Source organism: Oryx dammah, unplaced genomic scaffold (genome assembly GCF_014754425.2).
Source record: "Oryx dammah isolate SB20612 unplaced genomic scaffold, SCBI_Odam_1.1 HiC_scaffold_2, whole genome shotgun sequence".
NCBI classification, from domain to species: Eukaryota; Metazoa; Chordata; class Mammalia; order Artiodactyla; family Bovidae; genus Oryx; species Oryx dammah.
The window spans coordinates 14,958,796-14,981,790 of record NW_024070186.1 but is presented as its reverse complement, the minus strand read 5'-3'; the positions used below and the strand labels follow the sequence as shown (position 1 = coordinate 14,981,790).

The 22,995-nt window shown below is 53.3% G+C and overlaps 1 protein-coding gene across 1 annotated transcript in view; it reads left to right on the top strand.

Annotated features, from left to right (window-relative positions):
- The window catches only part of UMODL1 (uromodulin like 1), a 73,899-nt gene that overhangs the window by 34,095 nt on the left and 16,809 nt on the right, over positions 1 to 22,995 (top strand). The window contains exons 10-19 of the mRNA XM_040232019.1: positions 1,601 to 1,713; positions 3,665 to 3,884; positions 9,289 to 9,426; positions 10,815 to 11,056; positions 11,183 to 11,396; positions 12,514 to 12,771; positions 14,632 to 14,744; positions 18,397 to 18,610; positions 20,188 to 20,325; positions 22,332 to 22,651. Coding sequence (XP_040087953.1) covers positions 1,601 to 1,713; positions 3,665 to 3,884; positions 9,289 to 9,426; positions 10,815 to 11,056; positions 11,183 to 11,396; positions 12,514 to 12,771; positions 14,632 to 14,744; positions 18,397 to 18,610; positions 20,188 to 20,325; positions 22,332 to 22,651 — 1,970 coding nt within the window. The remainder of the gene's footprint in view (positions 1 to 1,600; positions 1,714 to 3,664; positions 3,885 to 9,288; positions 9,427 to 10,814; positions 11,057 to 11,182; positions 11,397 to 12,513; positions 12,772 to 14,631; positions 14,745 to 18,396; positions 18,611 to 20,187; positions 20,326 to 22,331; positions 22,652 to 22,995) is intronic.

The following is a 22,995-nucleotide window of genomic DNA, read 5'->3' as shown; positions in this document are numbered from 1 at the left end:
GTCCTACACCCTTTATGAACCAATTCAGGGCTGCCCCACGCGAAATCGTCAAAGCACACAGCACAGGTCCCTACCCAGAGGGCCCCTAGAGCCCTAGCCATGCAAAAAATGTAAGCCCTTGACTTTGCACAAACCTCCAATTTCCAAACTGGTGCCGTCTTCTCTTCTTGTTTTATTTTCAAATTGTTCCACGAAGAAAATGGGGGGGCACTCGCTTCCCTTTGAGGAGACAGGGATGGGCGGGGCTCATCCCTGTGGGTCATCCTGGGGATGGCCCAGCCCTTCTGAGTCCCTGCTGGCTTCTGTCTTCCACCCTCTGCCCTCTACCTGCCCCCAGCTTGCCTCACACATGACCATTTATGGAGCCAACATCCCAGCGCAAATTCATCTCTGCTAGGACCTGTAGTAGGAACACGTAGCTCCCCCCAACTCCCACTGACTCTGTGCCCCCTACCCTCTCTTCCAATGCAGCATAGATAATTTGGAAGATTCCAGAAGACTCCTGATTACCAGCTTATTCATTCCCCAGCTGATCCTCTTTCCTTCTCTATATTGCAAAAATGCCTTCTATTCGCAGAGCCTTTTTTTTTTTTTTAAAGAAGCTTGATTGGCTTTAGAGGTCTTATCTAATTAATTTGACACTGGTACAAGCCTGCTATGTTGGAGGCAGTGGAGATTATTGTAGCAATGGAGACCCAGGGCCTCATGGTGAATCCGGGTTCCCTAAGCACTGGTGGATACCGACTACTCGGGAGGCTCTGTGATGTGGGCAGGGCTGGGGCTCGGGAATCCTGGGCCTCAAGGTTCACGCGTTTCTCTTGCTGAGGTGGGAGAAGGTTCAGAGGAGCCCTGGTCTAGAAATGGGCAATATTCAACCCTGGGGACATTTCTGGGGCTGTGTGTGTGCAGCGGTGATAAATTCTGCCCTTGCTGGCTAGTGGAGAGAGCCAGGGTGGGAAAGAAGTGTGAGTGGCCTGTAGGCCAGTAGAGCTGCTGCAGCATCTGCTATGGGTGTGGGCTTCATTTTTGATAACGAAAGAGACGTACGTAAGCTCCCACATCCCACCTTGAGGCTTCCAGCTTTGCTTATGTCTACAGGAAAGGATGCTTTCCTTGTAGGGTGACCAACCCTATCATTTTGCCCTGGAGTGGGCCCTGGAGAGGTGGGAATTTTATTTTGGGAAAGCCAGAAACTCCTGGGCAAATCAGGATGAACTGGTCACCTGAGAGGGTGGGACATGCATTTGTGATCCAGGCCACGGAAAGCAGCAGCCACACGTTGTGAGGAATTGCTGGAGGGAGGGGTCTTCACAGCCTACGTGGCTGGTTGACCAGTTCCCACTGCTATGAACTATGTGCCATTTATACATCGTTCCCCTGCTCTGGCTCTAAAGGTGTGTGTTTGAGTCTGAGTTTCCATCACGCCAGTGTAGACGTGTCATATTCCTTGTGTTGGTTTCTCCTAATGTGACCACCAACCTGAGACTCATGCCTCCACCTGTTTTCTAAAGCCCCCCACCTCCAAAGAGTAAGGGAAATTGGAAAATGTTAACAGAAAAGCTCACGGATTTCAGCTAACTCACATTATTGTCTGTCTCAGATGCCCGAGTGTTTGAAGTCACGGTCAGGATCCTAAACCACAGTGTGACGGACAGGCTGCTGGACCGCGGGAGCCCTGAGTTCCAGGACTTCTCCCAGCAACTGATGCATGAGGTAAAGCCTGGGAGAGGGGCTTCCGAGGGTCTGAGCCAGAAACCCAACGGGAGGTCAGTGCGGGTGTGGGACGAGCACCTGTCACCTGGGCTGGGGAGGGGGCAGTCTCAAATCCCATGGTAATTACTCAAAATACCCCTTTCATGGATAACTTACCTAGACTTGGGGCCAAAGCATCTTGGATTCAAATGGGCTGGACCACTTGATGGCTTAGCTGGGTTTTCTGTTGAACTTTCCATCTGGGGGTTCTGGGGCCGCTGCCCTCCTGCTTTGGGACAGCTTCACTGAGGAAGTATTTACTAGGGATCACAGCGTCCGTCCCTCCCTGGGGTTGAGGAGAGTCACCAGCACAAGACTTGGGAGAACAGGGCCAGTAGCAACTACCATCTATCCTCATAAGCTGAGTAGGAGAAAAGAACAAAATGCTGAACTGTCAGAAACTATGAAAGGTCTAGGATTTCGCCCTGCCTGCAAGCTAGTAAGTTAGACTATTGGATGGACGCTGGCAGAGGACACGAGATGCCTGGATCAGAGATAAGGACTGCTTTGCTCACGGCAGAGCAGGCAGCATGAGCATCAGATGGGTGCCAGGTCCCCTGCTGGCCCCCAAGTCCCGAGCGGGTGACACAGAGGGAACCTGGTTCCCTCTGCATGTGGTTGACGCACATGCAGACCACTCTGACCACTGCTGACGATCCCCATGCAAACCTGCCTGAACCTTGCAGAAAGAGACCGTATCTTTTCTTTTAATATTTGTTGCTATTGCTCAGTTGCTGAGTCATGTCCAGCTCTTTGCAACCCCATAAACTGCAGCAAGCCAAGCTTCCCTGTCTTTCACCATAGCTCACAGTTTGCTCAGACTCATGTCTATTGTGTCAATGATGCCATCCAACCATCTCATCCTCTGTCACTCCCTTCTCCTCCTGTCCTCAGACTTTCCCATCATCAGGGTCTTTTCCAATGAATAGGCTTGCCGCATCAGATGGCCAAAGTATTGGAACTTCGGCTTCAGAATCAGTCCTTCCAATGAATATATCTGCTTTTATTTTTTATTTTTATGTCTACTTTGCTGTGACATGTGGCTTGTAGTTCCCTGATCAGGGATCACACACAGGCTCCCTATATTGTGAGCCTGGAGTCTTAGCCACTGGACTACCACGGAGCTCCCAAGAGACATTATCTTTGCAACATCAGACAGTGAATAGATCTGCCCTTGCTCTGGATCGGGCCATCCTCTCTTTCTCCCAAGGCATTCATCACACACGTGTCTTAGAAAGATATTCTGGAGCAAGAAAGAAGTTCTGCAAGTTCCACTTGCAGGTTGTGTGGAAATGGGACACCCTGAAGCAGGGTTGCCTCTTTACGTTCATCTGGGGGGACAGGGGTCAGTTTTTTACCTTTTTGGAGAAGTCTTCCTATTTTTTAGCAGTGATTGGGCTGTGGGTGCAGGAGTGGTGGGGAGGGGTTGGGGTCTCCTTGCTCCGGCACAGGCTGCCCTGAGCACCTGTTTGTGCCTGTGTTTCCTGGGGATACAGCCCAGGGAGAGGGGACAGTGCCAAAGAGCCATAAGATTGCTCCTCTTGGTCATTCCACCAGTCCACCAGTCATCCCAAATCTCTGTTTGCCTCTCACACACATGTTAACCTTCACACTGGTTTCCGGGGCACAGGGAGTGGGCCGTGCATCTAGGGCTGCAGGACAGGAGTTGACGTGGTCTTGGCATCCTCAGAAAGACTGATGAGGCCTGGCCCACTCTCCCAGGGCTCCAGTCATCTGGGGGGCGACACTGTTGCCCCAAGAGGTGGGTGAGTGGGAGCCTTCTCTTGGTCATGAAGGGGACCCGTGGATTCTGTGCACCATCCATGTGCCACTCTGGGGGCCCCATTGAGCAGTGAAGACCCTGATGGAAAAGTCTGCTCCATCTGAGCATCTGTCATCTCTCCCGGGCCAGGTCACCGCCTCCTTGCCACCAGCCATTTCCGACTTGTACCGAAGAGGGAAGCTGAGGCTGCAGGTAGTGTCTCTCCAGACTGGAAGCGTGGTGGTGAAGCTCAGGCTGACTGTGTGGGACCCTGAGTTCCCAGTGGGTGTGTCCACACTGGCCCCCCTGCTCCCGGCTCTGTGGGCGAGCACCGTGTTCCAGGTTGACCAGCAGGGGACACACGTGCAAGGTGGGTCCCCCTCCCCGCACCCTGGGCATGCCATCCTCATGCCCTTGAGTCTAGGCTGTGTCAGTTCTGGTCAAAATTCACTTTATTCCAAAAGGTAGATGGTGGTGGTAGTAAATCACTTCAGTTGTGTCTGACTCTTTGGGACCCTATGGGCAAAGCTCACCAGGCTCTTCAGCTCATGGGATTCTCCAGGCGAGACTACTGGAGTGGGTTGCCATGCCCTTCCAGGGGATCTTCCCCACCCAGGGACAGAACCTGGGTCTCTTGTGTCTTCAGCAGTGGCAGGCGGGTTTTTAATTACTAGCGTCACCTGGGAAGCCCAAAAGGTAGGTAAAGTAAATGAAATGTGAGTCCTTATTCTGTGTTCCTCCTTGGGAACTGGGACCTGGGGCCAGGCCCCCCAAACCATGGAGCCCACGTGCACACCTCCTGTTTCTGACAGGGGAAGTAACCTATGGGGCCTAGAGACACTTACTCCCTTGGATGGAGCCTCTCATCCGCAGTGGGCCTGGAACCCAGGGTAGAACCAGGCTGGAAGAATCACAAGAGCGGGAGCTTCCTGGGTCTGCGTGGGGGCCCAGTGTCAGCTGGCCGCTGTGTGGCTCGCCAGCATGGGGGGCTATGTCATTAACCCAAACAACTGTAATTTGACTTGGTGACGCAGGAAGTCACAGATCAGGGAAGAGGGGGAGATGGAGAAACAGAGACTGGGGGGAGGGCGGGGGCAGGGGCAGTGAGAGATGGGGGAGCAGGGGGGTCAGAGTCAGGGGTAAGACAGAGACACTGAGAGACACAGAGAGAGACGCAAAGGGTCCAGAGTGGACTGTGGGGAGAGACAGGGACTTGGAGAGACAGAGCTGCAGGGATGACAGAGACAGCGAGCTGTCATGTCAGGAAGCTTTTGCCATCTGCTTGGGGATGCAGTTCCCTCGCATGGTGAGGGCACCACAGTCTCTACATCAAAGAGCCTGTGTGCGGCTCAGTCTGGGCATGGCTGACCCCTCAGTGGGGTGGGTGCTGCCAGCTCCTGTGAGCTCATTCCCTTCCGGCTTGCTGTCTCAACCTCCCCCAACCCAAGAAGGCAGGGAAAGTGCCGCTGGAGTGTGACACCTGGGGCACACTGCCTGCTTCGCCTGCCATCTCTTTGGCACTCACCTCCATGGGAATGGACATGGTGGCGGCCCTCCAACATGACGAGCTCTGCCTGCCTGGGCTCAGAGGCCAAGTGCTGGGCAGACGCCAGGCAGCCTGTGGGTAGATCCCCCAGGGCCCACCTGAGGCAGATCTGAACCGTCTTTGGAAGATCCAGCCCTCCTCGAAGTGCCTCCCAGCCACACCTCCCAGCATCAAGGCTTAGGCTACTCCATATCCTTGTCAAGCAAGGCTGTGGGTTGAATGGTGATCCTGCAAGATAAGAGAACACAGAACTTCAGATGTGACTGTATTTGGAAGAAGGGTTTTTGCAGATGACCAGGTCCCAGCAGTGTGGCCGTCATATTGTCATGACCTCATGTCTTCCCTGAGGCCCGTTCCCCCCAAGACACTGGGTGGCCGCATGCCCTGGTCTTCCTCTGGGGTGGTGTACATGTGCGGGGAGGCCCAGTGTTAAGCAGCACCCTGGTTCTCAGATCCTGTCCACACTACCCAGCCAGGGAGGCTGGCTGTGGTGGAATCCCAGCTCTGATGCTGGCTCGCCGTAGGCCACTGTACAAGGGACTTTGCCTCCTGGGCCTCAGTGTACTCATCTGGGAGATGGGAAGGTGAGGACACATCCCACCTCGTGGGTAAACGAGGGAGTGCTGAGGGGGATGGGGGGCAGTTAGCAGTGCCCGGCGCTTGTCTGACAGCATCATCCAACACGTCGGGGTAATGCTGCTCTAGGACCTACTTCCGTACTTTGGAAGAGTTCTCAGGCCTGGACAGTCCCCCATCAGTCCTCCCCACTCCTCCTTCCCCTTGTTCCCCTTGTCTCTCCAGCCTTTGCCCCCAACCCCTTCCTAAAAGTCTGCTCAGAAAGGGCTGTGCTGCTCACCTGTTCCAAGTGCAGACGACCCACTGGGCCTCCACATGTGTCCACGTGGCCCCTTCATGCCATCATGCTGTGTGCAGACCTCGGCCCAACAAGGCCCTGACGGTGGCACCGTTCAGTGTGAGGGGGCCCCTGGGTCACCGCAGTACCCGGGCAGCAATGCCTCCTCCTGTGAGCTCAGGACAGGCCCAGCCATGCTCCCCAAAACTTCCCATCGACAAGGGCCCCTGACAGCCTCGAAGATGCAAGGGCCCTTCCTGTCACCTCTGCGGGCAGTGGGAGAAGACGTGAGCAGGGGAGCCTGGCCCCGGGACTGTCACCATCCCCCTGACCTGCTGATGGGGCTCTTTCTCCACCATCGGTGGCGCTGCCTTTGGCACCAGCTGCTATTAGAACCCAGTTCTCTGTGCCCACTTGCCTCCTTGAGTGAGACTCTGATGCCCGCCCCCAGGAAAGACTGAGGGCTCTGGCCAGGCAGGCTTCACCCCCAAAGGCCACCTGGGCCTCCAAGACAGCTTGGAGCCTCCCGAGGAGCCTGCCTTTTCAGGGATGGGGTGGCTTGTCCTTGGGCCTCCCTGCCGCATTCCTGAGGGTTACGTGGGGAGTTGCAGCTCTCCCGTGGCCTCCCCCTCCTCTAGTCAGGGGGCCACACCCTCGTCCCAGCTTCCTGCCGGCAGGAGCAGAGTGCAGGCCCCATAGGGGATCCTGTCTGCATCCTCGTCTGGCGGTCCGGGAGGCCAAGGCTGCTCGGCAGCTCCCACGGCTCACAGGCCTGAAGCCGAGACTTGCACAGCCCCAGGCTTTGGTACAAGACAGAGTTGCTCCGCCTTGCTCCTGAGCCCTGTGCTGGCTGAGTGAGCGGGGAACCACCTCCCCACGATAACCTCCGAAGCTCTGCGGATTGAGCTCAGGTCTCAGTGGGGCCTCCACTCTCCTCGTGGTCGTCTGCCTGGCTGGCGTGGCTCTGGCCCTGGCCTGAACCATCAGCACCTTTGAGCCACTGCAGGCTGGAGGCTGGGCAGCACTCCAGGGGATCTGGGCCAGCGGGGAGCCCAGGGTTGGCGTGTAACTGTTGCATCAGCTGATGAGCCTGCTGGTCTTCCGTGAAGATCACATGAAGCAAAACTGAAAACCAGAAAACAGGCCTCTGAGCACCCGGCTGCAGAGCTTTTTCTGCAAAAAACTGAACGTTTTCTGCCTTATTTTCACTCAAAGCCCGGCCAAGTCCAGGCTCCTCGGGTACCCTGAGCCTGGCCAGGGAACCTGCCCTGCAGCTCTTGGGGAACCTATGCAGAGGGCTGGTGACCACCCCTCATGGGGACCCTCAGCCCCCTCACGGTACCCAGCTTCCTCTGATGACAGAGGGTGACTCTGCTCAAAGCCACTTGTTCTCTTGGAGTGGGGGTGGGACAGGCAGTGACCCCCAGAGCCAGACCTGAAGGATGGATTTCCAGGGCTGGGGGAAGCCTGCTCCCCCACCCGGCTCCTCCCAGGAGATAGAGCTTGAGTATTTTATTTTTGTTTACTTTTAAATTGGAGTATAGTTGATTTACAATGTTGTGTTAGTTTCAGGCGTACAGCAAAGTGAATTAGTTTTACATATACATTTGTTGTTCTTCAGTAGCTAAGTCGTGTCCAACTTTTGTGACCTCTCTTGGCCAGGCTTCCCTGTCTTTACTATCTCCCAGAGTCTGCTCAAACCCATGTCCATTGAGTCGATGATGCCATCGAACTGTCTCATCCTCTGTCATCCCCTTCTCCTCCTGCCCTCAATCTTTCCCAGCATCAGGGGCTTTTCTAATGGATCGGCTCTTCGCATCAGGTGATCAAAGTATTGGAGCTTCACCTTCGGCATCAGTCCTTCTAATGAGATTCAGGGTTGATTTCCTTTAGGATTGACTGGTTTGATCTTACTGTCCAAGGGACTCTCAAGAGTCTTTTCCAGCACTATAGTTCAAAAGGATCAAGTCTTCGTGGCTCAGCCTTCTTTATGGTCCAATTATTACATCCGTACCTGACTACTGGAAAAACTGCTGGAAATACATATACATAGATTGTACAGAGTTCTCTGTGCAATCCTTATTAGTTATCTATTTTATTACACAGTAGGGTGTGTACTGTACATGTCAATCCCAGTCTATCCCTTCCCTCTTTCCCCTTGTAACCAAAAGGTGGTTTTCTACATCTGCGACTCTCTCTCTGCTTTATAAATAAGTTCATTTGTACCCCCCCTTTTTTTTTTCAGATTTCCCATATAAGTGACATATGTTTGTCTTTTTTCCTTAAGGTTTTATCTTGCTTACTCTACTGTAGCACCTTTTTGATCAGTCATGGGTCAACATGTCCAAAGCTATCAGATTCTTTCCTCCAGCAGGGCCGCACGTGGGGCTGGGGGTGACCAGGGGGCCCAGAAGAGGGGAGGAGAGGGGGTGGTGGGAGAAGGAGGGGGGTGGGATGCTCCTGATGAGTTTTCCCTAAAGCTGGCCCTGGCTGAGAAAGGACGGGAGGATTTGGGGGGATTTACAGGGCTGGGGGCAGTGGGTATTTACAGGGCTCACTTAACAGCCTACTTTGCCCAGATCAGAAAGTTCAGGGCTTCTGGTGGCTTGAGGCCTCTGAGTCTCTCTTGGTCATTTCCCAGTCCTGGAGAGGTGGTATGCAAGGGCCGTCCTGGGTCTCAGAAGGTTCATGTTGTAGTGACTGGACACCTCCTGGCTCAGTTACTTTCCTGTTTCTTTCTTGAGACACTAAATATTAAGGGATGCTGGCATATCAGAGAGAAGGGACAGCCCTTTGGGAGCAAAGAATAAACAATATGGGACTATATTCACACCTGTGGGCGCTGGTGGCGGTGGTTTGGTGGTTTAGTTGCCAAGTCATGTCTGACTCTTGTGACCCCATGGACTATAGCCCACCAGGTTCCTCTGTCCATGGGATGTTCCAGGCAAGAATACTGGAGTGGATTGCCCTTTCCTTCTCCAGGTGATCTTCCCAACCCAGGAAACGAATCCGGGTCTCCTGAATTGCAGGCAGACTGTTTACCAACTGAGCTATGAGGGAAGCCCGTGGGCGCTAGTACCCCCAAAGGAACCGACGTTGCCTAGTCTCTGCCTCCAGATCAGACAGCGGTGGAGGCAGGCAGACCCTCGTTCAGGTGGTCCTTTGTTCAGATGGAAGCTTCTGGGAGGGCTCTGGGCAGGGTCCCCCACCCCCACACCAGGGGCTGGATGCCAGGGCCTCACTGACGCCCTGCCCCAGCCCTCTGTGCGTTCGCTGAAAAGACGGTCACGGAGAACACTGTTCTCTGAGCAGCCTCTGCCGTGTTCTTACCACGTGGCCGTGTTCACTCATGTCCTCGCTCCCTCCCGCCCGCAGACTGGGACGAGTGTGCAGACAGCCTGGAGCACGACTGCTCGCCGGTGGCCCAGTGCATCAACCTCGAGGGCTCTTACACCTGCCGCTGCCTGACAGCCAGGGACGCCAACCCCTCCAGACCGGGCCGGGTCTGCCGAGGTGCGCTCCTTCCCCACCCCCAGCTCTGGGCTGAGCTCCCGCCCCGAGGGCCTGGGCTGGAGCAGGGCCGACCTCCATCCAGCAGGGTGGGAACAGTGCCTAGGGCCCACCATACTGTTAGGGACCCATGAGAATGATTTAATTCCTTTTAGAACCAAAAGAAAAAATTAATATAGTAATAGTAAATATCAATTATGAACCTAGTCTTTATACCAAGGCAGTTTTCAGAAAATTTACTTATTTATTTTTGGCTGTGCTGGGTCTCTGCTGCCGTGCACACTATTTGCAGTACACAAGCTTCTCATGTGGTGGTTTCTCTTGTTTCAGAGCATGGGCTCTAGGGCGCTCAGGCCTCAGTAGTCATAGCCGTCTGGGCTCTAGAGCACTGGCTCAGCAGTTTTGGTGCACGGGCTCAGTTGCTCTGTGGCACATGGGAACTTCCCAGATCAGGGATCGAACTTGCATCTCCTGCATTGGCAGGTGGATTCTTTTCCACTGAGCCACCAGGGAAGCCCCTGGACCAATACAGTTGTAAAGAATGATTTTAAATTATTTTTTTTTTTAATGAAAAGGCCTGAGAAGGTCCTGATGAAACCCCTGGAGGGAGAGGATGACCCCTTCCTGGGTGGCCCAGATCTTGAGAGGGGTAGGAGCCCAGGTAAGCATGGAGAAGGCCTTGAGGTGAGGCCTCTGAGCCCCATTCTAGGTACATCTCGGCCCCAAGATTCTAGGGATAGGGTGCAGTTCTGACCAGCTGGTTAGGGATACCTGGAGTGCTGAGCTAAGATGCAGAAGAAGGTCATGTACAGATTCACAGTGCTGTGATTGACTAGCAATGTCTGCTTTGGGGCAGGTGGGCAGTGGAGATGCTCAGCCACCTGTCTGCTCTGCCATCCCTGCTAAAGCCTTCTGGCTGGAAGCAGCAGCAGAGAATTTTTCCCTAGGGAACAAGCCTCTAGCCCTTACCTACTGTGTATACTGTCCTGCCCTCCCATCCTTTTTCTTACATGTGTAATGCCCAGCAGGCTGGTAAGAGTGACCAGCACCAACCCCCACACTGAGCACACATTTGGGGGAAACTGTCCAAGTTTCTTAAGGGTCAGATGCATCCATCTGAGGCCTGCAGGAACCAAGCCCTGCATTTATGTTCTGATTCTGCAATCACTGGGTGGACCCCTTACTCACGGTAGGGGCATCCTCAACGGTCAAATGAAGAAGCCCCCTGGCCTTTAAAGAGAGCTCTTGGGAAACCAAAACCAAGGGTCCTGTTAAACACTCTGAATCACCCACTGGGACAGCCTGTGTCCCCCTTGAGTTCCCCTGGCGGGTGGACGTGCTTGGTCAGGATAGACCAGGTGCCCTGTCTGAGCCTGGCTGTGTCTTGGCAGGTGACATGGAGAGTCCCACAGATGTGCCGTCTCCAGTGTCAGAGGTCACAGCCTCAGTTCCCAGCACAGAAACAACATCCTTCAGTCTGGAGACCCCCGCCTTGTCCCCCGGCCCTGGACACCTATGGAGCACCCCTGCGGCAGGCCAGGCCTGGACCCTAGGGCTCCCACCCAGGAGAGGAGGCAGCAGCTTGGGCAGCCACAGTGGTAACAGCACTGGGCATGGCATGGAGAAGGCCAGCGTGGCCCCAGGCCTGGGGACCAGCCAGCGGACGGCCAGCAGGGTGGCCTTCTCCCCCAGGGTTCCTGGGCCAACCCACAGCTCCTCTCTTGGGGCCACGGACAGCCTGCCAGATGCCCCTGGACAGTCACCCTCTAACTCTACTGTGGAGCTGCCCTTCTGGCCCACTCCTGCCCCGGATCCCACAGGCCACATCGAGTGGCACTCCAGCCTCCCCGTGAGGGACACACCCCCAGCACCTCTGGATTCCACGTGGGCACAGCACTTGGACCCTGGGTCCTTCAGCTCCCCAGAGCAGCCCTTGGCGCCCACGCCTGCATCTCTGAAGACCCCGGCCTGCGGTGAGTGGCAGGGAGAGTGCATCCTGGGGCTGTGTGGAGCCAGGTGGTGTGTGAGCTCCCAGAAGCAAAGGCTCACACAGTCCAGGGCCATCAGCAGCACTGGGCGGGCCCTCATTTTATGCTGTGTAGACCCGCTGCAGCACACCCAGTCCCCGAGAGGCCAGCTCCCAGTCTAGTTAGGGTGAGAAGCTGGCGTCCCCTCTTTCTCTCCAGCCCTGTCCTCCCCCTTCCTGCTTTTCTGTTGGCCAACAGCAGGAGCAGGATATCGAGCAGGTATCGCATTAAGGGCCCTGAGCACGGAGGCGCTTCCCCCCAGTAGTGTTGGGCCCCAACCTTTCTGCACCTCTCCAACAGCGCTGCACCCCTCATCCAGGTACAGACCCCAGCAGTGCTGCACCCTCAAGCCCGCTGCAGTCCCCAGCAGTTCTGTATTCCTCCCACCACCCGCAGCCACATCACCCCCAGCAGCTCCACATCACCCATTACCTGCGGAAGTTTGGCCATCATCAATAGTCCAGGGTGATACCCCAGGAGCCAGGTGGCCACTCAGAAGGAAACAGGCCTGGCGATGCGGCTCCCATGGAAGGAGATAGCCCTGGCACCCTTGTGTGAGTTCCCCAAGCCAGTCTGACCCTGGACTGTGTCCACATGGAACCCACTGTCAACTGTGGCTCCACTGATACATGTCCTCTGCTGCACAAGGCTGGATTCCAGAATAAACTCTTAAGCCTGCATAAACAGCCCCAAGTCACCTGCAGGAATGGTGTGTGACCAGCAATGGCCACCTGGCTTATTCCTTGGGAAGTCTGCCTGTGGGTTGAGGAGGGGGACCCCTGGAGGAGCCGCCCAGAACTTCCTCAAGAAAATTTTGTTTCTGGAGGTCCTGGGACCTCAAGGTGGACACAGAGCCAACCTGAGGGCAGGGAAGCCATGCCCGGGAGCCCAGGGCTCAGGGGGCAATCCAGCGACCTTGCACCCGAGCGTGCAGCTGGCGGCAAGTGGATTTGACGTTCCCTGAGGATGCTCGTGTCCCCGCATGTGGGGTGAAGCTTATCCTTCCTGTTACTGGGAACATTGGATTGATTTTAATCAGGGGCATTTATATTCCACTTCTCAGCTCCCGTCCCTATCGGAAGGGTCACTATCTCCAATGTGACCAGCACGGGCTTTCATGTGGCCTGGGTGGCGGATCCCACCCTGCACCCCACTTTCCAGCTCAGCCTGGTTTCTGCTCAGAGCTCCACTGTGCACCTGCAGACACAGAAAGCAAGCCTGATGGTGTCAGGCCTGGAGCCCGGCATCCTGTACCTGGTGGAGATCGTGGCCAGAGCATGTGGGCAAGAAAGTGCCAAAGCCCAGCTGAAAGTGAGGACAGGTAACAGGCTCGAGAAACAGTGTCACCATGGGGTTCTTAAAGGGAGGAGAAAAAGTAGGAAAGAGGTTTTCAATGGGTGAAGGTTTAAAACAGCTGCATTTATGTATGGATATTGGCTTTCCGTTCTCAGTGTAGGAACACCTGGCTCGCTTCTTCCTCAGCTGGGGTTCAAAGGCCATATGGGAGGGGGCTTATTTCAGGGACAAATGAATGAATGAGTGAAGTTGTTCAGTCACGTCTGACTCTTGAGGACCCCATGGACTGTAGCCTGCCAGGCTCCTCTGTCCATGGAATTCTCCAGGCACGGATACTGGGGTGGGTTGCCATTTCCTTCTCCAGGGGATCTTCCCGACCCAGGAATCAAACCCAGGTTTCATGCACTGCAGGCAGACTCTTTACCATCTGAGCCACTAAGGAAGCCACGTTTCAGGGACAGGTGGTGGGCAAAGAGGCTGCTTTGCACAGTGTCCAGACTCTGTAGAGGTTGCAGGCCCTCGATCACCTGTGTCCTCACAGGTACGCGGCAGGGAAATGGGTACAGTGCTGTGCTGGGTGCTCAGTCGTGTCTGACTCTGCGACTCCATGGACTGTAGCCCACCAGGCTCGTCTGTCTATGGGATTTTCCAGGCAAGAACACTGGAGTGGCTAGTCATGTCCTTCTCCGGGGGATCTTCCTGGCCCAGGGTCTCTTTCATTTCCTGCATCAGCAGACAGGTTCTTCACCCACTAGAGCTACTGCGGCACTTGTGCAGTGCTGGTTATGCGATTTCTCTGACCTCTCTCACTCCTAGTGGACAGGGCTTTCAGGAAAGATGATGATGGACAGATCTGTGAGTGTGCCCCACCCTGAGCCTAGGGCTGCAGAGTAAGAGAGAGGGGAGTAGAATTAAGCAAGTCAAATGTATTAATAGACTCTGATAAGGTGGAGCTGATTTTTTTTTTGGTGGGGGGCGGGGCTGGGTCTTCGTTGTGGTGCTCGTGTTCTATACAAGTTTGTGGGAGCTTGTGGCTCATGAGGGCGTCTCAAGTTACAGAGTGTGGGCTCAGTAGGTACGGCGCGCCGGTTAGTTGCCCCAAAGCATGTGAGATCTTAGTTCCCCAACCAGGGATCAAACCTGAGTCCCCTGTGTTAGAAGGAGGATTCTTAACCACTAACACAAACCTGTGTTAGTTCCCTGTGTAAGAGGGAGGATTCTTAACCACTGGACCACCAGGGCAGTCCAAAGATGAAGGTGATTCTTGTCGATAAATATATATTCAGATAATATTCCTCTTTTCTTCTCATTAGCATTTGTCATCCACATATTTTCTTGAACATCTAACTTGCCTGAGCAGCCAAGGGCAGGCCTGGTATTGCAGATTAGTTATCAAATCTTGGGCAGCCATCCAAGAATTGGTAACAATCATCTCCAAGGTGGGGTGTGCACCCCTCGGTTGATACCTAAGATGTCCCATTAGGGTGCAGTCAGAAATGTCTAGAACTTTTGTGTATATGCTTTAAAGCAGGACTTCACTGTGGACTGGGATTTAGAGAGGAGACGTGGGTGAAGGTGCTAAGTGCAAGTTCACAGTGAGCTGGAGGAGGGGAGGTCGCTGCTGGTGGGACGAGTCTAAGGTGCAACTGCTGATCTGGTTCTGTGGCTCCAGAAAGGCTTCTGTCTGTTTCCAGGCTTCGTCCCACTGTCCTCTGGACCCAAGGGGCTGTATCTATGCATACCAGGTGCTGTTCCTTCTTTACAGAGTGCAAACCTCCCTTTGATGTTCTTCCTGACTGATGTGAAAATACTACTATTAAGACAGAGATGATAACCTGTTATATGACACTTACCAGGGCAAACATGTTTATTCTCCATCCTGCAGCGGCTCAGAAGCTCACTGGGAAAGTCAAAATAGTGAACGTCAGGTATTTAGAATCCTTCAGCAACACCAGCAGTGAGCAGTCCCAGGCCTTCCTAGAGCTCTTCTTGAGGACGGTAAGTTGGTGGAATTGGTCCTTATTTTCTCCTGGGATGTGAAGGAGGGAGGTGGTAGCATCCTGAACAGCCAATGGGGATTCAGGCTTGACTGAGGAGGGCCACAGACTCCTCGTTTCTGGAGGAAGCTGGGGCATCCAGCTCTGCTGAAGGGCCTGTGTGTTCTGATCTGTCATTAAATAGACACACCAGCCGGTGAGGGACACACCTTTTCCTCTGCTTCAAGTTGTTTTCGGTTCAGTCTCTATTGATGTGGGACCCTGTGGAGAAGAAAGCCTCCCCTGTACCTTAAAAAGGAAAAGCATTTACAAATTGAGATCTATTTCACGCACCATAAAACTCACTCTTTTAAAGTGCGGGATCCAGCAATTTAGACAGTTTGCAAAATTGTACAGCCATCACCACCATCTAATTCCAGAATGTGTTCATCCTCTGAGAAAGAAACCAGTTTAGCTCTTTATCTCCCCTTCTCTCTGCCCCTGGAACCAGATGTGTGCTTTCCGTCTCTATGGATTTGCCTGTTCTGGATATTTCACAGAAATGGAATCATACAATACATGGCTTTTGTGTCTGGTTTATTTTACTGGGTATAATATCTTCAAGGTTCATCCCTGTTGTACCAATATCAGAACTTCATTCCTTTTTATGGCCGGGTAATATTCCTCTGTAAAGACAGACTACGTTCTGTTTATCCATCATCCACTGATGAACACTTGGGTTGCTTCCACTTTTTGGCTATTGGGAATAATGCTGCTGTGATTCCAGCCTTAAAAAATTATTTTCCCTTCTCTTTGTTGCAGTGCACTCTGCAACCCCTTTGGCATTTTTTGGCATCCCAAAGAATGTATATTGTTAGAATTTATTTAGAGTAGCAATATGTTATTTTTGCTGGTGGTTAGGTTACCCTTTGAATAGAGAATGCACTAGTTGAGATCTTGTTTGCATAGAGCAGGAGTCCCCAACCTCCAGGATCTAATGCCTGGAGATCTGAGATGGAGCTGGAGTAGTGATAATAGAGATAGCACGATAAACGTAATGTGCTTGAATCATCCCAAACCATCTCCCCTGGGTCTGTGGAACATTTGTCTTCCACAAAACCAGTCCCTGGTGCCAAAAAGGTTGGAGACTGCTGGCATAGAGGACATCTGAGATATTTTAGCTTTTCCTTGCTCTGGGAGTTTAAGATGCAGAACTGAGAGAGCTTGGCAGCGCCACCTATTGGTGGAGTTGTAGCAGGATGAAGCCTCAGCAATGCTGGTGGCTGCAATGCTGGTGGCTGCAGTTTGGTGATTCTTTTCAACCCCATCAGCGTTACTGATAAAATAGGCATACTGCCTCCAAGAACCGTCCCACTGGCGATCTTTGGGGTCTGGGATCCTGCTTTATTTATCTCGAGGTCCCCAACTCCTGGCCCAGTGTGTGGATGGATTCAAGAGCTGTTGATGGTCTGATTCACATGTGTATCACCAGCTTCCTTGGGTTAAACGATAGTTGCACATCACGAGTTGGACCATACAGAAGGCTGAGAGCCAAAGAATTGATGCTTTCAAATTGTGGTGCTAGAGAAGACTCTTGAGGGTCTCTTGGACTGCAAGGAGATCAAGCCAGTCAATCTTAAACGATATCAACCCTGAATATTCCTTGGAGGACTGATGCTGAAGTTGAAGCTCTACTACTTTAGCCACTTGAGGCAAAGAGTCAACTCATTGGAAAAGACCCTGAAGCTGGGAAAGATCGAAGGCAAAAGGAGAAGAAACCGGCAGAGGATGTTGAGATAGCATCACTGACTCGACACACATGAATTTGAACAAACTCCAGGAGATAGTGAAGGATGGGGGAGTCTGGTGTGCCCTAGTCCATGGGGTTGCAGAGTCAGAGACAACTTAGTGACTGAAAACGGACTGTAGCCCGGTCACCAGGCTCCTCCGCCCATGGGATTCTCCCGGCAAGCACACTGGCGTGGGTTGGCATGCCCTCCTGCCGGGGATCTTGCTGAACCAGGAATTGAGTCTGTGTCTCCTGCGTGGGCAGGTGGATTCTTTACCACTGAGCCACCTGGGAGGCCCCTAACGACAACACATATCACATTAAGCAACAGTGACTGAGATCAGATCACACAGCTCTAGTGGCCTCACGAGACAGCTTCATTACCACTCAAGTTCCTTGATTAACCTTTCTTTTAAAAAGCATTTCATATTTTTGCCTATTTGGGGGGACAGTTTGCTATCTGGAATTTCTGGATAGGAAATAATTGTGCAACTTAACACCTACATAGGACATTAGGACACATTTTGGGATGTTGTGGGATAATGTGTTGCTTTTTTCTTTGTCACTTCCTAGCAAAGGGCTTGGAGCTTTGCTTTGAGACTGGCTTGTAATGCAGACAAGAGTGACTTTAACCCAAGGCTCTGACAGAGCCATCTCTGGAAATCCCAGAGAGAAAGAAAGAGAGAGAGAGAGAAGACCAGCTCTTCCAATGACAATGGTGGCAGCCACGTGACTGCAGGCGGCTTTGGGGTCTCCTGAGCATCCACAGTCTCTCGTGGGTGATATGCTCACACTGGCTGTCCCAAGGCTGGGAATCCACAAGCCTGTGCCTGAACCTCATGCAGTTTAGATGCAGATGAGGTATTTTTACGAGGGAAAACCATGGAGGTGGGCTTTTCCATAGCAGATTTGCACTATATGGACCACTCAAAGCTCATCATATGATGGGGGTAGTTTTCTAGGCATTTAGGCCATGATAGGTTAGAATGGAATAATATGGTTATTATTACATACAGGGTTCTGTCCAAACTGATAGAATAATAAGCAAGGCTTATAAGGGCAGGGCTCTTGAGAGTCCCTTGGACAGTAAGGAGATCCAACTAGTCAATCCTAAAGGAAATCGGTCTTGAATCTTCATTGGAAGGACTGATAATGAAGCTCCAATACTTTGGTCACCTGATGCTAAGAGCTGACTCACTGGAAAAGACCCTGTTGCTGGGAAAGATTGAAAGCAGGAGGAGAAGGGGATGACAGAGGATGAGATGGTTGGGTGGCATCACTGTTTCAATGGGCAGGCGTTTGAGCAAGCTCCGGGAGATAGTGAAGGACAGGGAAGCCTGGTGTGCTGCAGTCCATGGGGTCATGAACAGTCGGACACGACTGAGCAACTGAACAGCAACAACAGCTAGGATGCTCAAGGGAAGCGGTCTTCGGGAAGGCAGGCGGCAAAAAAGAAAGGGGAATGTCCTGCAGCGTGAGAATCACAAGGACTGTTCTGGAACAAACCAAGCGGGGGACGTGGGGTCCCTCCCTTTGACCACTCGTTCAGCCGTCCCCCACCCCCATGGCTCTGAGCCAAGAGTGATCAGCAGATCCTAACTGCCCTCATGAGCCCCCTACCAGCTTACGAGCCCCATAGGGTAGGGCTTTGGCACTCAGCCCCGTGTTGACCGGCTGGTCAGTGGGGAGGACAGGGCTCATTGTCTCAGACTCCACTGGTATTTGTGCTGGGCCTGGGGACCAGGCCAGAGCTGACCCATGGCTTTGACGACTTTCCCAAGGCCAGCCCTGCTGCTGGCCACAGTTCCCAGAGGAATCACTTTAGAACAAGTACCCTGTCTCCTCTTAGCGGGCAGCTCTTCTCACCAGCCCTGTTTCTCTGAAGGTGCGGAATTCCTTGCCAGCCTTCATGCTTCAGCACCTGGACACAGGCGTGGTGCGCATAGAAGTGACCCGCATCTCTAATGGCAGTGTCGTGGTGGAGTTCACCTTGGTGGTCATTACAGACGTGGATGTCCGGGAGGTGTCTGCTGCGTTCCTGGCCGCCTTTCAGAACACCTCTCTGCTGGAGGTGGTCAGGGGTGACACCTTCATAGGGGGTAAGTGGAGGCCAGGCCCTGACGGAGACTCACTCTCCAAAAGAGGCAGTGAAATCCTCCCACTGGCTTCATTTCTGAAAGATGTGCCTCCTCGTAAGGGCTTCCCTGCATGGGATGAAAATGGAAACCTATAGGACCCTTGTCTCTCTTATTGGTACTATGGTTTTTTTGAAAAGGTGTAAGGGTTGAAAACATCTTCTGGTGAACATGCCGGGGCGCCCAGGGACACTGCCTCCCTTCTGCATCCTGCTCCATCCTCCTCTGCTGCTTTTCAGCGGGCTGGACAGAGGGCAGACAGGCCCCTCTCTGCAGCCAGACTTCCTCCCCAGCACGGTTGCCAAGGAGATCCTAGGAAGAATAATTGAAGACAAAAGCAGGGAGTAGAGACCGTTTAGAGTCTCTTCTCATATTATATTGGTCAGCTCAAGCTGTCGTTAAAAAAAAAAAAAAAACGTGGATGGAGTGACTTAAACAACAGATATTTATTGTCTCACAATTCTAGACACTGGATGCCAGCCGATTTTGGTGAGGGCCCTTTCCTGACGTGTAGGGGGCATCCCTGCGGCTGTGTCCTTGAGTGGCCTTTCCTCTGTGTGTGTAGAGAGGGCGCTCTGGTGTCTCTTAAGATCAGTGCCCCTCTCTTACGATCTCAGCTAACCTTAATTATCTTCTGAAGGGCCCATCTCAAATTGCAGTCCTACTGGGTGTCAAGGCTTCAACATATAGATTTTGAGGGCACACAATTCCATCCTTAGCACATACCAGGCCCAAGAATACACGATAAAAGGCTTAGAGTTACATGTATGGGTAAAATCAAAGACAATATAGATGAATATTTTTCTGATTTTTGGAATGAGAAGGGTTAAGCCTACGGAGAAAAAGACTGGAATAGCTACCTCTATAAAAAAATTCAAGCTCTCATATCAAACAAAATAGTCACCATTGTAAAACAAGCAACAGACCAAAAAATAGTTTCAACAATCTGGTGAAGAATTATATCCCAAATATAGAGTGATCAATTGCATTGGTAAGAAAATACTAAGAACACAATAGACACAGGTACAAAAGACCCAAATAGATGGTATGTGAAAGATGAAACACAAAGATGGAAGGCTTTGCCAAGCCCTTTGAGTTTTTATCCATTTTTTTTTTTAGTAAAGGTGCATTATTGCTAGTAAGATGAGTAACTGAGTGTCGAGATGAGAGCAGGTGGGTGGCGGGGTCCCTCTGCCTGAGACCAGGGTGGGGGTGGGGTCCTCCTTGTCTCCTGGTCTCTAGGGAGCTGACGGGATGCTGCTGTGCCCCTCCCCACTCCAGCATCCCCAGGTCCAGGAATCCTCCTTCCAGAACAATCTTAGCAGACTGTCTGCCACCTGCTCCCACCCCATCCCCCATAGAAATTCAAGGTGCCACCCTACTCTTGAGCCCTCCAGAACTGGTCATCTTTGCTGCCACTTGATAGTTTTAACTTTACTCCCCAAGATGCACCTTCCCCATCAAGCTGCTGTGAACCACGGTGCGGCTGTGATGCTCAGGTCCCCACGAGGGTTTCCCGTCTTGCTTTCCGCATGCTGCAGATTATGATGAGTGTGCAAGCCGGGAGGATGACTGTGCCCCGGGCTCTGCCTGCCGCAACACGCTGGGCTCCTTCACCTGCAGCTGCGAGGGAGGCGCCCCTGACCTCCTGGTGGAATTTTCTGGAAGACCCTGCGAAGGTAATATTATCCGGATCCTTTGTCTGGAATACCATCAGATAGTCTGTTCTTTTAAGGACACTCATCCCCAAAGTGCATCTTTCCTAAATGAGGTCAACATATTTGTAAGTCCTGGGCAGGTTTCTGGAGTGTGCGTGTGCATGTGTGTGCCACAATGTTCATGTGTAGATACATACGCGTGCACTTGTGCATGGGTGTGCCTGTGTGTGCACATGTATATGTTCTGGTACCTCCCCATCCAGCCTTCTGGAGGCACCTCGTCTCCTAAGTGCTTCTTCTGATGCCCGTGATGAGAAAACACACACAACCACTCAGGTGTGTCCTCTCAGATGCTAAAAGATGATCTTTCAAAACCCAAGTCTGTGTGACAAACGACGCATGGAAATCTTTCCGCTCAGCCCCACTGTCCATGCAGCACTTCTTCCACTAAATGGGACCTTTGTGGGTTCACTGTCGACCCTGAGATGACCCCTGCCCTCTAGGGATCTGTGGTCAAATGGAGGAGACAGACTTTTATAGGAGTGAACACGATGCCTCAGGGGATGCGAGATGTGGGCTACCTGAGGTAGGAGCAGGAGGCCCAGAGGACACTAAGTTGCTTCAGTCCCATGGGTGTGGTCAGAGTGTGGTCAGGAAAGAGGTGTCTTAGCACCAGTCTTAAAGGATGGCTCAGTTGTCTGGGAGAAGGCAATGGCACCCCACTCCAGTACTCTTGCCTGGAAAATCCCATGGACGGAGGAGCCTGGGAGGCTGCAGTCCATGGGTCGCTAAGAGTCAGACACCACTGAGTGACTTCACTTTCACTTTTCACTTTCATGCATTGGAGAAGGAAATGGCAACCCACTCCAGTGTTCTTGCCTGGAGAATCCCAGGGACGGGGGAGCCTGGTGGGCTGCTGTCTATGGGGTCGCACAGAGTCGGACACGACTGAAGCGACTTAGCAGCAGCAGCAGCAGCAGTCGTCATCTGGTAGAGGGGGCTGCTGCGGGGTGGGGTGTGATGGTGGGTGCAGCAGTGAGAACAGAGCTGTTGAGGGTGGGCAGGGTCCAGGCACACAACCTGGGCTGGTTGCAGCTAATGCCTGCAGGAGGTGTGTGGGAGGCCAGATGCAGCCAGCTGACAAGACTGTTAGCACTGGAACAGGGATTTGGGCTGCCGCCTGGGGCTGGGCAGCTGGTGAGCGCCTTGAGATGGGATGGCAGGGGTTGAGGGGCAGGTGGTGGAGCTGGGCTGTGGCAGAGGCCCGGGGAGGGCTGAGCGTGTCCTGGGTCTGCCCTCAGAGGATGGGGGATGTTCTCCATCCCTCAGGGGATGGAGAGCCTCGTGCTCTCCCAGAGGCTGAAAGTGAGCGTGCTTCAAGGGAAGCGGGAAGCTGAGCAGGAGTGAGGAATCTGAGGAGCCAGAATAAACTTCATTAACCCGTTTTACTTACTTATTTACTTTATTTTTGGCTGCACCGGGTCTTTGGTGCTGCGCGTGGGTTTCTATAGTTACAGCGAGCAGGGGCTACTCTCTAGTTGAGGCACAAGTTCTTAGTTGCTCTGTGGCATGTGGGATCTTCCCTGCACCAGGGATAGAACCCGTGTCCCCTGCATTGGCAGACAGATTCTTAACCACTGGACCACCATAAAAGTCTTTCATAACCCATTTTACAGAGAAGACTCAGGGGCCCCCGGGGGTGATGGTTGGTCCCAAGTTCATGGGCTCATCACACGCCCAACGTCAGCCTGGGAGGGCAGAGGGCCCTACAGTTCCCCGGCCATGGGGGCAACAGTGAGCCAGGGCATGCCTAGCTGGGTGGGCTGGTGGGAACGTGCAACACGTGTGTGTGCAGCCGTGCTGGCATGTGTAGCTTCATCATGCGTGGCTGCAGGCTGCAAGTGCTTCCCATCTGCCATCCACCTTCTGCCCACAGCCTCCCGCCCTGTGCCACCCGGCTGGCCAGGCTCCCGTGGCTGACCCTAAACACAGACGCACTCTATGCTCTGTCTCCTCCTGTCTTGCAGGTGACTCTCCTGGCAACACAACCCAGGCCCCTGGCCCAGAACAGCCCCCGACCCCAACGGGAGCTGGAGCTGCCTCTGTGCAAGGTGCCCGCCCTGCCGCCGAGGGCCTCTCCACACGGCTGAAGCTGACCGGGGCGGTCAGCGTGCTCTGTGAGGTCGAGAAGGTGGCTGTCGTCATCCAGAGGCGCTTCCTGCAGCGGGAGGGCATCCCTGAGTCCTCGCTCTACCTGGGGCAGCCGTCCTGCAACATCAGCGACCAAAACAGCACACACGTGACCCTGGCAGCCGCATGGAGCGAGTGCGGGACCGCCCTGCAGAGCGTGAGGCTGGGGAGAAGGCTCTGGGCATCTGATCTTGGGGTGGGGAGGGTCAGCGTCCAGCCTGGGGGACTGGGAAGACTCTGCACTCTGGGGTCTCTGACTCTGAGTGCAGAACCGAGCCAGGGGTTAGGACAGGGTGGAGTTCTCATCGGGCAACAGTTGTGAAGTCAGCATTTATAAGATTCTCCCGGTGATCTGGATGCACGGGCCAGAAGGATAGGTAGTGAAGGAGAAGGGGCAGGAAAGCCGGGAGCCTGCGTGTGCATGTGTGTTCACGTGTGCATGAGAATGAGGAGGTGTCTGTGTGCACGTGTGTTTGTGTATGAGAACCTGTCTGTGTGCAC